At 44.1% G+C, this 17,074-nt stretch overlaps 1 protein-coding gene across 12 annotated transcripts in view; it reads left to right on the forward strand.

Moving 5' to 3' along the window:
- MEF2A (myocyte enhancer factor 2A) overlaps positions 1-15,381 on the forward strand; it is an 89,504-nt gene extending 74,123 nt beyond the window's left edge. For 7 of the 12 annotated variants that reach the window (XM_062642543.1, XM_062642547.1, XM_062642550.1 and 4 more), the window contains 5 exons: positions 1,449-1,639; positions 3,251-3,274; positions 6,784-6,910; positions 10,915-11,041; positions 11,507-15,381. In XM_062642543.1, coding sequence (XP_062498527.1) covers positions 1,449-1,639; positions 3,251-3,274; positions 6,784-6,910; positions 10,915-11,041; positions 11,507-11,864 — 827 coding nt within the window. In that variant the 3' untranslated portion in view covers positions 11,865-15,381. The remainder of the gene's footprint in view (positions 1-1,448; positions 1,640-3,250; positions 3,275-6,783; positions 6,911-10,914; positions 11,042-11,506) is intronic. The other 5 variants (XM_062642548.1, XM_062642549.1, XM_062642553.1 and 2 more) reach the window with 1 other exon arrangement.
- The last annotated feature ends 1,693 nt before the right edge of the window (positions 15,382-17,074 follow it).

The following is a 17,074-nucleotide window of genomic DNA, read 5'->3' on the forward strand; positions in this document are numbered from 1 at the left end:
CACACCTACCATGTACACCAGCTGAGTATCTTAGCAGTACCCGTCACCTCCATGAGTGTTGTGCTCTTACTGAGACATGTTAGTGTTCTTCATTCTTGCTAAGCTTTTAAAGGCATTGAATGTGTTGCCAAAGGAGGTGGAATGTCACGCTGACAACTTTCTTATTTTAATTGCTTCCAGATTAATATGTACTTAATGTAATAAAATTGGATTGGGCATAGGGGCCTATTTGAATTAGAATAATAATACAAAATTCATGCCAGTGTGGCGCTATGGGCTATTAGAAGAGAATTTCCCACACAGTGAACTTTGTGTAATAGACTTTTCTTTGGATTGTGACTATAAAGGCTGCTTTCACAACTGCAGTATTAGTATAAACATAATGGTGCTATGAACTGTATTTATTTATATGCACACATACACAAGTTCTGTAGTGTGAACTATAGGGTTCCCTGTTGTGAAATTCCCCTTCCTTAACAACTCCTTTTTTTCTGCATTTGCAGCTGAATAAGGTGTGTGTATTTTGGGAACTGTTGCTATAAATAGGATAAAATCATTGGAATGTGGCTTTAATTTTTTTCTGAGAAGTGTATTTTGGTAACATGATTGGTGCTTCTGTCAGTGCAGGAGAACAGAATACTGGTACTTAACTGTTGTTTTACTGTCTTACTTTTTTCTGATGTGTTTTGAGTGTGAGCTAAGGCCTGTGTCATAAATGTATTCAGCTTTTAGAGATTTTCAGTGCTGAAGCCAGGACCTGCAGTCTTTGGTGTATCTAATTCTATTTAGAATGAGTATCAGGAGTAAGGTAGAGAAAGACCTATGTAAATTAAATTGATGGGCATAAATGACATTTATATCTGCCGTTAGAGCTTGGAATTAATTTGAAGGGAAAGGATTTGTCCCCCTTGTTGCCCCACTGTATTTTTGAGAGTGAAAGTAAACTCAGTAGAGCATAGATACTGGAGCCCTGTAGGCCTTCAAGATACTTGAAAAATACGTTTTAGAAATAGAGCCTTTAAGAGCTGATACCTTTTATTCTCACAGCAGCAGACAACAGCTCAGTATAGTTCGTGTGCTCTGGGGGTGGGGATGGACTTGTGCAAATCCACAGACTTTTTGCAAGCTCAGCCAGGAGGAACTTAAAAGGGTGAAATAAAAAAGCACAGCGGATGTTATTAGAAATAGTTCTTGGGCAATGTGCTCCTCTCAGCGTTTAAGCAGCCACATTGTGCCCTTGAAGTGATATTACCTTTACCTATTGATCTTCTGGTGAGAGTGGTGTTTGTCTGTTCGATGATGCGGTTACTGCACCTTTGTGAGAGGTTTGGTTTTTGGAAGCTTTACTAAAGAAGTATTTTGCAGTTTCTATTTTGTATTGCTGCAGATCTGTGTCTGTGTTGCTGCTTCCCTCCAGACTTAGGGGACATTTATTTTTCCTCTTTCAGGAAATGGGTTTGTGAATTCTCGAGCTTCACCAAGTCTGCTCGGAACTAGTGGTGGCGGGAATGGCTTAGGCAAAGTCATGCCTACAAAGTCTCCTCCTCCACCTGGAGGAGGTAACCTTGGAATGAACAATCGCAAACCTGACCTCCGTGTCGTCATCCCACCCTCCAGCAAGGGTATGATGCCACCACTGGTAAGTTAAAGCGTTTGTTCTGTGAGTGCCTTTGTCAAAATGAAGTGTTCTACCCACCGTCTCATCTGCTTACCATAGGTTACAGGGATAGAAAGGTGTCTGTATTCTGAAATTTCACTAATGAAAAAAAAAAAAGTTATGTGTTGTTTCCTTGGGAAAAGTTAAATTTGTAAGGCATTTTTTATTTAAAGCGTAAAATAGTCTGACCAACCTAAATGGGGCCTGAATACACTCCTAGAGATGGGGATTTTGTTGGTTTGACTTGGCATCTCACTCAATTGGTACTGAGAACTTTGGTTTGGAGGGTGTGGGTTTTCAGAAAGGGTTATGTATTATTCTGTGGAGGAATGGCTGATCTCACTGGTGAAGTGAGCTGTATTAATGTGCCCTAAAGCACTCTTTGTACCTGTTTGTCCTCAGCCATAATGGTTGTGGGATATAAAATGTAGCTTCAGTGGTAATGACGGTGTGAGAGAAACTCTTGTTTGATGTGGTGTGCTGGAATGCAACCTTGTGTGTCCGTGGTGGATGCTATGTCTTCAATGCGGGCATAAAAGAGTAATGAGGATCAGCTTCAGTCCCTGTTTGTGTACTTTCCAATCCTACTGTGCAGTTTGGCATGTTGGTAGTCATGTTTGTTCAGCCTAGATTTAGAATAGCACACAAGTTTCGTGTTGGGCATGAGGCAACCACCACATTGAGACCAGAACAGGTCTTTCAGGAAGAGTTACTCTATTTTTCCTGTAATTTGGTTGGCCAGAGCCTTTGGTCTTAATCTTTCACTGTCACATAGAAATCTAAAACGTCTGTGTGCACGTTTTGTGTTTTCTCCAAATGGAGGAATGAACCCTGACCAAGAGGAGAGGATATAAACAATACAAGTACTCTCTGTGTAGTTCTTATTTGTTTTTATGATTCCACAAGTGCTTACATTTGTTACTGGTATTCATGATGAATAATACAAAATTAATCCATGTAACAAAAGCTGTAATTATGTGCAGAGTAATGATTCCTGAAGTTTCAGGTTTTTCTAGGAATGCTGAAGTGCAGAAGAGCTCGGAAATACTCTGGTTATTAAAGTGAAAATTACACTTTTAAATTAATTAGAAATAGATACAAGAAGAGGATCTTGTTAATGCTGCTGTTCTAACGTCAGTAGTCCACAGTACCTCTTCACTGTTGTGTTGTTAACAACAACATAATATCCAGTATCGATTTTGCCTGTCTTTTGATGGGATTTGGAAAGAGGTTTCAGAGTAGAGGTGCTGGGATGGTTGTATGTAAAAAATACGTAGTTACTGAGTTGAATCATTATTGGCTCAGTCCTGCCAGAGCTGATGTGCTCCACATCCACATGTTATCAGTGTGTAGCTGTGTCCTTGTTTTTGCTGAGCTCTTTCTGCACTCTTTCAGTATGGTATTTTTTAATTGACCCAAACTACATGAAGTATCGTAACTTCCTAGTAGTATTACTCACAGAATCAGCTGGCAAATTCACATTATGAATTAAAATGAGTAAAAATCCTGAAGCACAAACATGACTTTTTGTTTCATTTTTGAAAGCAATGCTATTTTAGTAACTGTGTTATCCCTCTTGTTTGCTGAGTACAGTCGGAGGAGGATGAATTGGAGTTGGTGAGTTTGGGCTACTGTTTGATGAGAGCGAGCAAGATGCTGTGAAAACGCCTTTTACTACAGCTCTCTAACTGTAGTTTCATTACATATCTCAAATAATTCCAGTGTTCCCTTGGTAGCAGACAAAAATACATTTGTTTTATCAGACTCAAATCCCAACCAATTCAAGTTGAAAACAGATCCAAAGCCTGGTGCTTTCCATTTGAAAAGTTCTGGGTTGTTTTTTTTTCTCCTGAAAATGCTTCTGTTTTTCTTGGAGGGAACATTGGAAAAGAGCCTTTCAGAGTAACTGTCCATGTGGATAGGATATTTACTGTCCTTTGTGTCAAATACAAATAACCACTCATCACCCCCGAAATTACTGGCATATTTTTAGATCGTGGCTTCACTCCTGAAGTGGTTCAGATTGTAACACAAGCCCTGTGTTACTTCTCTTATTTTCAAGGAGATTACATCATTGCTGGTGAGGTCACCTTCTTGGAGCTCAGAATTATTTCATCCTGCGTGAGATTATCAAACCACAGGGGTGTTCCCTGTTTACCAAAAGGAATCGAGAATCACAAGTGAATAATCCTACTTTTTTTTTTTTCCAGTGGAAAGCTATTCTGCTTTGGAAAGGAAGCTCTCGGGATTTGTCTGTTTTCTATATTTTCCCAAAAGGTTTTAACATTTGGCATTCCGTTTGGAAAACAGCCGTAAGGCTACAATCACTCTGAACTTATTTTTAGAGCAATTTTCAAATTGTTTAGCTGCTGTAGCACAGACCGTGCAGAAGATGGTGCAGCTGTGGAGATACACAGTCTGCCTAGTGCATACCTTGATTTGTTTCCGAACATGGACCTGTTGCTAATACGAGGCTCTAATTGCATGAAAGCATGGAAAACGTAGTGATTTAGATCAATTTCTTGATGAATGCATGCTGTTGGTTGATTTGTTTTACCTTAAACATGAGCAATGGATTTACTAAAGCAAAGGGAAATGAGTTTTCAGAGTCAGTATTGAAGTTTTTAAGGTTTATTGGGATGATTTGCTAATTGAGCAGTTGAACAGCTGCCACACACGTTCTTCCCGCCTTCATAGAGAAGTGTCTGGTTTCCAGTGCAAGACATAAAGCTCTAATTCAATGTAAAATCACTTAATCAAAGTATCACTGCAATTGGAGTTAATGAGAAAGCCCTTGAATTAAGGTATTTGTACCTGCTAAAAGCTGCTGTGCTCTTCGCAGCATTAAAGATTGGGCGAGTTGGTTTATGGCTCCTGTGTGGAGTGTGGTCCCTCTAGTGGTGTTACAAACTGGGCTCAGCTCTTAGGGGAAGAAGGCTCACACAAAGAAAATGCACTTGTGTCTTCCTCAGACGTGGTAGAGAAATAGGAAGTACACCTGCAGAGTTATGTCTCTTATCCCTCTAATTTGAGATGCTGATCCAGTGCTGGGAAGCGATTCCAAATCACGTCTGTGAACGCTCACTCCGTGGGGTTGGAATTGAGTCCTGAATATGAAAACCAGATCTGAACAGTAGCATGGCATGAAATAAAGATGCTGAATTCCCCCCTGCCATCATTTGCACCAGGTTAAAAAGGAATTTAAAATATTCCAGAGATTTGGTATGGATCTTTGGTTGAGTCTGGTACAACCAATACCAGACACATCCAAGTATTCCTTAGTGCCTTTGTATGGCTGAGTGTTCAAGGCTTATATTCAGAAATAAATTACCTCAGAAACCCACCTTTATTAGCCACTCAAAAAGAGAAAATCCCATGGGGAAATCCTTTGGTCTGGATCGTTTCCCAGTATACTCCTCTTAACTTTTCCATTATGCAGTAATCCCAACTTTATAGGCCGCCATCCAAGAAAGCTTTGGAAAAAGGTCAATTCCTGGCAGACACAAAAAATCTGCTCTAATAACATATCTTTATGCCAGATAAACTTGGTGTAGGGGAGATTTTCAGAAGTACATAAGTGATTTAAAGGGATAAATTACACAGAAAATCAGTGGGATTGATTTTTTTTGTCAGCCAGACAAAAAGGGGATGAGAACGTGGTAGCCAGTGGAAAGCATGTGGCTGGTTTTAATATGGTAGCTGTGGTATATGGTTTTTCCTTTAAATTGGAAAGACAGAAGCCAAGGGTTGATAATCCTCCATTCATTTTCACAACTTTAAGCTTAAAGCTGAATACAGCCCTGTTTGTGTACCTGCTCGTTCTATTATTACAAAGGCAATCATGCATTTTTAATACTGATCGCTTGCTCAGGATCACAGTGGAGACAAAAATCGAGTGCTGCAGCTCCTGAAATACTTGTTTATCTTTCCAAGACAAGGAAAAAGCAGTAATAGCTTCAGTCATTTAAAGGCAGGAAATGGCACCCTCCCAGAGAGATGCAAAATTGCTGCTTTTGTAGCAGATATTTTCTCAGAGAGAGGGCCTTGCTGTAAATCTGTGTTTTCAGCAGTTTGAAATCCAGCTCCTTCAATTGGGAATGGTTCTGTAAGAATACAGAAGCACGGGGTGCAGAGACTTCTGATACTGCTCAGGCAGGCTTCAGCAGGTAAAAGTGAGCATCTGATGTTTAAAAATAACAATAGAAGAATGCAGCGTTTCCTGCTCCTGACAGCATCTGGCACAGCAGGATGGTGCTGAGCTGCACACTGTGAAGGACCGTGTACAGGTGCTGCCATGAGGAGTCGTACGTTCTGTGACAGAGCAGCTTTGCTGCCTGGTGATATTCCCACCGTGATTAGTGCAAGGTTTTCCAAACAGCAGATTTGGTTAAAGAGCTCAATTTGAGCGAGCAGATGTTCATTGCAGTGTATGGGAAGGGCAGGCTGTTATTAAGTAGCCGGCTCGTGCCCACAGTCAGATAATGCAGTGTAGATGGTTTTCCTGTCAAAAAGCATGGCTGCTCCGTGTGAACTCCAGTGTCATTTGCCTTGCAACAAACCTGCATTACAGCCACTCCTCTCTCAGTTTCTCGGGAACCATGGGAACAGCGAGATCAGTTTATCACTGAAGCCTTATCCACACAAATGTCCACCCCTGCGTTCCTCCAGGACAGGTGTAGTCAGTGTTCAAACCAGCAGCTAAAACAGTGACATTTGGGTACACACCTGGGAAGTGGGAGACTTCTCTGGTGGAACTGCCCCCACCATCTGCACCCAAACCTCTTTGAGTCAAAACTCTTAAATCACTTAAGAGCTTCTGAGAATTGCTGGGTATGTCCCTAAGAAACTGCATTTGGTTCTGTGTCCCCCAGCTCTAACACTGCTGCCATCTGCATGCCCGGGAAGCAGACCACTGAGTCTGCATTAATCTGTCGTTTCGGTTTGCCAAGATCGTTTTGGTTGTCTTGAATGCTTTGGCTTGGTTAGAAAATCTACCCTGATGTATTCATAACTGAAAAATAAAGCAAAGAAACAGGTTTTAATTGGATGCTGTTTTTGTGGTAGCACTTGATTTTCCATTGTTCCTGCTGATATCACAAGATGTTGTTATTTTTAATCATTTATAGAATACCCAAAGGATAAGTAGTTCTCAGTCTACACAGCCTCTTGCTACCCCTGTGGTGTCCGTGACAACTCCAAGCTTGCCTCCGCAGGGACTGGTGTACTCGGCCATGCCTACTGCCTACAACACTGGTAAGCTTGTTTTTATGAAGTGGCTTCATTTGTCAAATGTACAAGGCTTTTGTGATTCATAAGCCCTGAAAATTTGCATTTCTGTGACACTTTATTTTCCTCTTCAGTGCAAATGAAGGCTCTTATTCATCACAAATGAGCCTTTAGGTTGTAAAATGTGTAAATGTTGAGACTCAAATCAGGAAGAAGCTTTCAGTCAGGTGGCAGAGAGACAGACACAATGCAGTGCATTGATTGCGGCAGCAGTGCTCAAGCTGTCCATCTGGGAACAGAAGGGCCTCACATTTAAGCAGTTGTTGATACTTCAGGGTGTACCGTCCCTCTCATTCTGCTTTGCTTGGTTCCAAGAGCAGGAGGGAATCGGGCTCTATTGGGGCTTTCAGTTAACAAAAGAGCCCAGACAGGGCCTTGTCCTCTTTAGTAGCTGTGTCAGGAGTGTGGTGGGCACTCATGGGAAGGCAGTGTCAGCATTTCACCATTGCTGCCATCTCAGCTGAAGAACCTTAAAACTACTTCTTACCCCAGAAGGGTGAGATGTGAGGAATCCGGTGATGTCGGTGGTAATTGGTTTGCAGTTTGCAGAGTAAGTCATGATGCCGTGCCTCCTATTTGGTCTCCGTACCAACAGAGATAGTTTTGACTTCAGCCTCAAGGTTATTTATTTGTTATAGACCCCATGTGCAATGATGGCACTGTATTTAGGAACAGGGTCTGGTCTGTTGTCAGTGACCATGTTCTTACTCCTGTGCTAAGGTCAGGACAACACCAAAAAACCCTTCAAGGTTTGTAACGAATGGCCAAACCCTCGGTAATCTTTGTTTTCGGCAGGGAGGGCTGGCAGCAGGGGTCTGTAGTGTTGGAACACAGAGCAGCCTGCATTTGTAATGATTTCTCCCCCCAAATGATGGGATTTTATACATTTTCTCCACTTCTTTAGTTCAGACTTGTAGCCGCCTCCCAGCCAAACAACTCCCTTCTTCTTCTGTATCTTTTTATATTGATGTGCTCACTGAGGTTTGTTATCCATGAGCTGCTCTTGGCATTTTCCTGCCTCAGATGTGCAGCCGGCACCTACTGCCCTGTGTGGGTTTGGGTTTAGAGAGGAGCAGCAGCAGTAAAGAGTTACCCTGTGGTAGCACCCCTCTGCATGGCTGAACATTTGTGCGAACAGTCACTACCCTGAAAGGGGGTGAAGTCTGAGGAGAGGAATGAAGGAGAAGACGGGGTTGCAATAATGGCACAGTGAGGAATTGTGCTTGGTGAATTGTTTTGGAGTATAAGGATGAAGTTGCTGGGCAGAGAGATCTTGGTTCGATGCTTGCCACAAAGGTTGTTTAGAGATTGTGTTTAATGGCTGTTTAAAGTGAACAAATAGTTCTGAAGTCCCCTGTTGAGGTTTACCTGTCACCTAGCAAATCCCTTTACTTTCTGGCACAGTCTGGCCTTGTTTCAGGACACAGTGCTGTGTGTGCTCCTCACCCAGAACAGCCTGGAAGCTGATGGCTAAACCAGGCTAAAACACCAAGATGAGAGGCAGAGGCTGCAGGCTGAACCTTGGGAAGCAGCAAACCCAATGAAAACTGGTGTCCTACACAATGTAGAAGTGCCGCTATGGCTGGGATGTGACTGTAAAAAGCAGCCCATTTCCTTTGATAATGCACTAATTTGTGCAAAGCTTTTTTAGCTCTGAGACACTTTAAAATTGTTTTTATTAGATTGAGCCTTTCAGGGGATTTGCAAACAGAAATCTGATGTTGAAACCAAATTGTCATCTGGGTGTTCTCAGGGTAGTCACCACCTGGCAGCAATCTCAGTTCTGCAGTTCAAGGACTAAGGTAAAATTGGGATACCTCCGCTGTTTTTCTGGATCGATAGGGTTTGGTCTCTCCCAGGGCTGGCAGGGATTGGTTCAGCTTTTGCCTCTGTAATTAAAATGCTGGATATGAGTTTTGCTATTTTATATAAGTTGTTTTGCTTGGGGAAGTATTCTTTATACCGATTGCTGGAGAAAGAGCCAGAACAAACTGAGTTACTTGTTCTGAAACAGCCTGGGCGTTTCTGAGAAGTATCCAAACCCCACAGAAGACAGTTAAACAGTAACTTACACTTGAGCAGTGTATCTGGCCATAAATCATCTTGCTGGCTGTAGGTCAGTTATTTTGCAAGGCACAAACGTCAAAGGTACGGTGTAGCTGGAAATGGCAGCAGCAGGTTCCACCATGTGGAAGCACTGCTCTGTCTGTACTTCTCCATCTTGCCTCAAGTCACTCGTGTAGGAATTGGTGTCCTGCTTTATGGATTATATCTGATTATTTATGGAAATGAGAGCTGTGTAGTGGCCTAGGTATGCTTTGGAAAACATCTCCTCCACCCCCTGCCGTAAGACAGTGTCTAAAGCACCAGAAGTTAATTGTTATCATAAAAGCTCTAATTGCAAACTAAAAACCACACGGAAACAGAAGTCCCATAAACACTTTCTCCAGGTCTGCTCCTACAGAATCCCAGTGGCACAGAACAGCGCATCCATCACCTCCACACCCGCAGGTTGTCACTGGTCTGGCTGCGTGGAAGGTCGAGTGCGTGTCCTGGGCACTGGAGGGCTGTATTTGATTTATGTTAGTTCTAGTTCTTATTCCAGTCCTGCAGAAGAGCTTCAGGTCAGTCAGCTCGGGGGAGAACCTTTATGAGTCTGCAGGTTTGTCAGGGCTCCAATCAAAATGTCAACGGAGAAGGAATGAAACCGAACGGCAGCTGAAGCAGCTTCACCTGCCGGGGCAGCCAGGAGCTCCGGGGCCTTGTGGAAGGGTCTTGTGGTGATTCATATCCATCGCTGCAGGGCACAGCAAGTACCTGCGGGCTTGGAGGTCTCCCTCTCCTCCAGGCTGTTAAAAGGGAAACCTCAAAGTCATCCAATGGGGGTGTCATTTTATGACAGTACTAACACCCCCCCCCCCCCCCCAGACAAACCCCAACCACAAACCACAGCACAAAGCACTCCTGCTGAGGTAGAATATGGGTTCCTCTGCGGGCAGGAGGAGTGCATTTGGCTGTGAGCAGTTTGTTGTGTTCTCAAGAGACCAGAAATTATTGTAAGGAAGCTTTATTAGAAGATAATTACAAGCAGAGAAGTGTTTGTGGCTTTGTTTTAAAACCTGAAAATGATAGCGAGAAAATAACTTCACCTCTGGATGAAGCGAGAGCTGTCAGAGCGTTCCAGCCTCACCAGGACTGACAGCCAGTCCGGGACTGTTGACAGGGATCTGCTGGATTTTCTGTTACCCGTTTCAGTTGTATTTCTAAGTAATGGTACTTTTGGCTCTGAATAAAGAGGCTTTTGGAGATACGGAGATGACAGTTTCATCAGACATAGCGTAAGGAGTGGAGCTATTGTAGGGAGAGGCAGGATGTGATGGGAGCAGCCCATGCTGTTCCACTACTGGGTTTGGATTTAGGTTTGGGACTATGAGCTGCACGGAAACATGACCCAGCCAAATGGTATTGGTTTGACTAACACTGCCTCCCACCTGGGAACTCAGCCGGAACTGGGGTGTCTCTAGTAAACACTGACCCTTTCCAACGGCACGTACAGATTATTCCCTTTTGTTTCACTTTGAGATGTCTGCAGTCCAAAATCTTCAAAAATGCAAATACTTTTATTACTGTAAGGTACATATATATTATTATATATATATAAAATGTGTGAATACACTGTATGTGTGGGTTTAGAAGCAGCTGTATGAGACAGCAGCGTGTAGAAATTGACAGCATAATGCAAACAAATGTCGTTTGTAGGCTCATGTCCTGTTAAGCTCTTTGGGAAGTCAGACTGCTCCCAGAGTTCAAAGCTTTCGTGTCTGGGCTCCTTTGTGTCACTTGCCTTTATTTGTTTTAGGTAGAAGACCTTTATATGTATGTGTGTGTGTGTCTCATATATTCTCATGTATTTGTATATATATAAAATAATCTATAAACTACTTTCTTGTTCTTTTGCTTTCCCCTCTCAGATTACTCCTTGACTAGCGCAGACCTGTCTGCCTTGCAGGGATTTAATTCCCCAGGGATGCTGTCCCTCGGGCAGGTTTCAGCCTGGCAGCAGCACCACCTCGGTCCAGCAGCCCTCAGCTCTCTCGTGTAAGTACACTCAGTGTTGTAAGTACACCCAAGAACACTGGTGCCACAGGCTACAGCCGGGCAGGAACTTCGGCTGCTTCAAGCCTAATACTGTGCACCAGGGAATACGTAGCACAAGAGCAGTTCAATTTTGTGTCTGCTGGTGACGGTGCATTGCCTTTCAGGTTTGCTCCTCAGCTGCAAAGCACTCGTGTTCCGTGGTGCTTGTTCCATTCTCCCACAGACAGGCTGTGTTCTGGCAGCTCCTTACACGGGAGTCACCTGCGTGATGAACTTAAATGTTTGGAATTAGGAATTAATGCTTTTTCCAGCTTTATTTCTTCACTTCAGTCAGTTGCATTTACTGATGTGCTCATTTTGAGGGTGTTGAACCGCAGGACCGCACATCACACAGGCACATCGCTGTCACCTTCTTTTCCTATGTCGTGTTTTCTCATCTCTGCCTTTCGGTTCTCTTCCCCCCAGTACTGGCAGCCAGCTATCTCAGGGTTCAAACCTATCCATTAACACCAACCAAAACATCAACATCAAATCTGAACCAATTTCACCTCCCCGGGACCGTGTGACTCCCTCCGGGTTCCCGCAGCAGCAGCCGCAGCCTCCGCAGCAGCAGCAGCCGCCGCCGCCGCCACCGTCGCGGCAGGAGATGGGCCGCTCTCCCGTCGACAGCCTGAGCAGCTCGAGCAGCTCCTACGACGGCAGCGACCGGGAGGACCCGCGCAGCGACTTCCACTCGCCGGTCGTGCTGGGGCGGCCACCGAACGCGGAGGATCGGGAGAGCCCATCGGTAAAGCGGATGAGGATGGACACGTGGGTGACATAAACGTGCGGCGCGGCCTCCTCAGTTTTGTGTTCTCAAAGTGAACTGTCCTGACATATCTAAATTTATAAATAAGGACATGAAATAAGCGTATTTATATGTATATACATACATGCATATATATATCTCCACATGCATATATATGTGCTAGTGTGTGTAGCATACACAAAATCATCAGGCACTTACAAACTTCTTGCGTAGCGGCAGATGTCCCCGGTCAAACGTAACCGAACAATCCCGTAGGTAGTGATGGCGCCCGGCACGTACCTGGACTCGTTGTTCTCATCCTATAACCTGTTTTGCAGCGAAGCGTTGTACCCGCCTTGTAGCCCTGCCACACTAGATTGCAGAAACCAAGAGGGCTCGCCTGTAGTAACGTCCCTGTGTGTGTTATTCAAGCTGTATGGTTACTCGTAGTTAAGAAATAATGCTTTGTAGCAGCAGAGCAGTAGAAAAGCAGGAAGAAGAAAGCAATACTGTACATAAAATGACCTTTCTATTACCCCGCCGGCATGGGTCTCTATTGCAGAGGGTGCATGGAGAAGGGCTGATGCTATAACGAAATAAACCACAGAAAAACCCTGTTTTGCACGTGCAAAAAAACCCCTAGTGTATTGGGTCAAAGAAGTGATTTTTTTAATGAGTGCAAGAGAGACATAGAGAACGCGCATGAAATATTCAGAAAATATTAGCCTAGGAAATAGAACCTTAACAAAAGAAAATTAATATATTAAGTTATAATTGGGAGAGGTTTGACAAATTTGTTTTTACGTTCCTACCTTTGAAAAATATAGAAACGGATTTTAGCTCATGTATATTTTATATTAAAGAAAACAATACCCTAACGAATCGAAGACTATATATAAAGTTATATACAGTACTTTTGAACACATTCTGCTATGAATTATTTATATAAGCCAAAGCTGTACGTTGTAGCTTTTTTGTAGAGTATAGTTTTATCTTATTTTGACTTTCTAGTTTTTGCTTTCAAAGATGAAAAGGAAAAACTTGCAGGCGGAACCTTGGGGGAAAAATAAGCCATGAACACTTCTATGTACATTGAAATTTGAGCCAAACTCTTTGTGTATATAGCATCCTAAATATATGATCACCTTCGGTGTAAGTACCTGCGTATTGTACGTTCACCAGATTAAAAAGTATATTTTTGTGGATTGACGCCGACTTGAAGAAGGGCGAGGTCCTTATTAAGTAGAGTATTCACTGTTTAATATTTACTATTTTGTTAAATATACTGTACTTTCTTTGGATTTTAATTATTATTAATATTATTATCCAGATTTTTCAGAGGGTGTATAAAGGGGTCGTCCCCCTCACTGGTGGTGAATGTGTGCCGTTCAGTTGTAATCTCTGTGCTGTATGGTTAAGCTTCATTATACATTTTATATATATGTATATAAATAGCAAAGTGGCAAAAAAAAAACCAACCCAACCAACCCGGTGTTAAGTTCATCCTGCATAAATAGAAAAAAATCTGTTACGACACATTTTAAGGCATCATTTTGGAGCTGCCTCTTCTGAGGAGTTAAAAAACCAAACCAACAGTGGAAAAAGCTTGACCTAATTTCTCATGGTAGGGAAATGGCACGAATCAGGTGAGCACAAAAGGTTCTTTAAGTTGGTAAATGGCTTGGGATAAGGCTTCAGCCTCGGGAATAAGCCCGCCGCTTCCCTGAGTGGGAAGGAGTCACCCAGAGCCTGCTGTGGCACCAGTGGAGGAGGTTGGGGTTTGCCTTTGGATTGGGTTTGCACAGCGCAAGGGCAGTGGTGTCTCCCCGTGTCACTTGGTGCCCACTGGAGGGGCCCCAGCCAGGCTGGTGCTGCAGGTTCCCTCCTGGGTACCAGAACCGAAGAGCACCAGCCTGTGCCGGGCTGGGGAAACAGGGTCCCTTTCCCAGTCCTGGCTGCAGGTCTCCTCTCTGCACCTTCCTGCCCATGGTAGTTCTAGTTCTGGGGAGACCCCGACCTCTCCCGTTACCCAAACTCTGACGTTATCCCCGATATTGGTGAAGTTTTCCAATTTTTCCTTGGGCTTTAATTTTTGTAATTGAAACAATCACCTGATGCTGTAACTAAACAGACCCCCCCCGGCCCCCGAGGGGTGCAGCCCCAGTGCTTTGCTCCCCTCAGCTGCTGAAGCAGCCGGTTGGAACAGCTCTTGGTAGTGTAAAACACGGACCGGGTTCTGTTCCTTTCAGCCCCTTACCTTGGAAGTGGGTCTCTGCTGACCACAGTAAGTTCCAGGTTTAGAGAAGCTGCTCCAAAGCAGCCCCTTTCCTCCTCACTTACCACCTTTAAGAACCTTTCAGTGCTCGGGCCCGTCCCGTGGTGGTTCATTATTTATGCACATGTATGGACTTTGCTGTACATCCGAGTGGGAGTTCTGCATTCACATTTACTGTCTATTTTCTTGTGTGCCTTATCAGATGGCTTTGCTGACTGTATCTCAATAGTCTTTATTTCTATGCAGGTTTTTAAACAGTACTAGTACTGTTCTCTTAAAGAAAAAAGCTACGTAAGGGTTAGAGTTTGTATTAAAATTGCACCAATGAGTTACAAAATATAATAATGATGATGATGATGATGATAATCTGTTCCTAAGACGGGCGCAGGGGCCTGGTCACATGGTGCCCCGGCCTCCAGCAGACCAAGTCTTTCCCCAGCCTCCCGGGGCAGGAGAATCTCGCGCCATGGAATCAATGGGAATCCTGATTTTTAGTAACAGGGAACTTCACTTTTTTAGGAATTGTAAAAATGTTTTATAAGAAAACAAAAAAAAAAAAGGGAAATGTCAGAGCACAGGGATTTCAACAGGTAAAAACCTCCTTTTTTCAATTAACTCTACTGACTGAAGTTGCAAGTGGAGCCGCTCCTCGCCTGAGCCCCGTGTAAGGTTTGTATCTGGTGTGAGCGTCGCCTCCATCGCCGAGCTCACACCGCGGTGTTTAACACCCGCTTTAGCCTTTCCTTCCACGTAAAGGACACTACCGCATCCGAACCTTGGAATTACTGTGCGCACAAGAAATACATAGTAAATAAGGAACAAAATAACTCCTAACAATCGATCCTGGGAAGAAGTTGAATTAGAATGTGAAAGAAAGACTTAACAAATGTAAACGTTTAAATCTTAGTAGAAACTTTCTTCACTTTGCTGTGCAAGAGAACACTGCTTTGCTATATTTAAAATGGCTTTTTTAAAAGAGATTTATGTATTTGGTAAATGTTTGTAGTCAACAGTTCACAAAGAAGCTGTTCACGGTTTAATGCTGATAAGCCGTTTGGCGGCACAAGCTGGACTTTGTTGCCATCCTTGAGACGAATCTTTTAAGAAAAACAAATAAGTTAATCTCAATTTTTTTCCCTGAATGTGTTGTTTTTTCTTCAATATACAATAAATATTCTAGTGAACTTTTTATCAAATGGTTAAGAAAATGCTAGAGGTTGTTGTAAAATATTTGTATCCTGCATTCACTGAAGTAAAGATACTGGCTTTTACTGTGTACTCCAGCCTCTCTCGTGTTTCAGAGCACGCGTTCCCTTTGCCCCTCTCTGTTAGTGCATGCCTGTTACCAACCAGCTCTCCAAGAACCTGAAAACAGAACGCTATTGAAATTGGTGGTAAACCTGCAGGTGAGAGGGTCCCTTACCTGCTCCAGGTGTGTTCCGTAGGCAGTGCTGCTCCATTCCAGTCCCTGCAGGACACAGTAAGGCATTTGGAATCCTTGGCCTTAGTGCAGCTCCGTGAGCCCCATTGGCAGAAAGCAGTGTCTGACCTTGTGTCCGGTGGGGACGCTGTGTGCAGCACCCGACCTTCAGAGGACACAGTTTAGCTCTGTCCAGTTCTGTCACCACAAAAAAGGCCCGAGCCATGGGGTGCCCCTGTGTGCTTTATTTGAAAACATCCCAGTTCCCCCCTCAAACAGATACAGCTCCTTCACAGAAGAAAAACACAAGTTCAGTATAAGGTACTTTGGAATCCTCCATTACAAAATCAGGTTCCCGCAGGGTTTCCTGAGCACCTGTATGGAGGGCTGCAGGAAACACAGGTTTTCACTGTAACAGCACACCGTGCTTCCTGCCTCACTCCCATCCCACGCTCCTGCAGGTGCTTCCTTGGGCCCTGCCCTCGCCCCAGCCCAGCGAGCCTCAGCTCCGCACCGCGCAGCCTGGGCACTGGGAAGGATCCTGCACTTCTCTGCAGAGCAGCCCAAAGAGGGGCTGGAGCCCTGCTGAGCCCTCGCCTCACCCCGGGCAGGTGTCACACACTGTGCTGCAAAGCACCTTCGAGTCTGTTCTAGGAGAGCGTTTACCTGCAGTCATGGGCCCTGAATTTGCTGAATTCAATTTCTGAGGCAAAGCTCCCCAAAGGCTCCTTTCCTGCTCTCTGCCATGTAGTGTTTACTGACCTTGGGGCTGCCAATGCCTTGGGACCCCACAAACCTCTGCAGCTTCAGTGGGCACTCCCATGAATTCCAAAGCCTGTGAACACCAATGTCAGCAGCTCACACAAACCTTTATCACCCAGCAGCTCCACAGTCCACAGCCTGTAAAGGATTTGCACATCTTCCTGCCACGAAGGTAATGCAAGGCTGCAGTCCTGGACCTTGCAGATCAAACGCAACTCTCCCTACCACAACCAAGGAAACTCAAACCCAGCACTGACACCAGGTGTTTGCTTGTTAGAGATGCACCATTATAGATTATTATTAAAAATATAATACTGGCTAAACACAGCCCCCTCACCCAAAACAACGAGCCTTTGAGAAGTGTGTACTACATACATACCCCAGGCCTAACGCTGCTTCTCTTCCTCCTCTACTCTGGCTATCTGCAGTCCTGCAGGTGTGTTGGCTCTGGCTGAGTCACTGGACTGCAAGAAATGCCTCTGAAGGAGTTTACCGATGGGCAGAGGTGGCCTCAAAGGCATGGAAAGGTGAGGTGCTGGTGGCAGCCTTGTGCCACTGCACACCTCGAGTAATGCACTGGAGGACAATGGTTTAGAGTCAAGTACACCAAAGCTACCATGGGCTGCAAGAGCTAAAACTGACGGTTCAGAGGAAGAGTTGAATCCCCATTAATACTTGAGGCAATAAGGGGGTTTTCGTAAAATGCAAACAACCCCCAACATTCCGACAGCATTAATACTGAACTCTATCCAGCAGCAAAGGAGTCGCTGCTTGGACAAGGCATTAGGA

Source organism: Pezoporus occidentalis, unplaced genomic scaffold (genome assembly GCF_034315485.1).
Source record: "Pezoporus occidentalis ecotype Australia unplaced genomic scaffold, CSIRO_AGI_Poc_V1 ctg72, whole genome shotgun sequence".
Classification (NCBI taxonomy): Eukaryota; Metazoa; Chordata; class Aves; order Psittaciformes; family Psittacidae; genus Pezoporus; species Pezoporus occidentalis.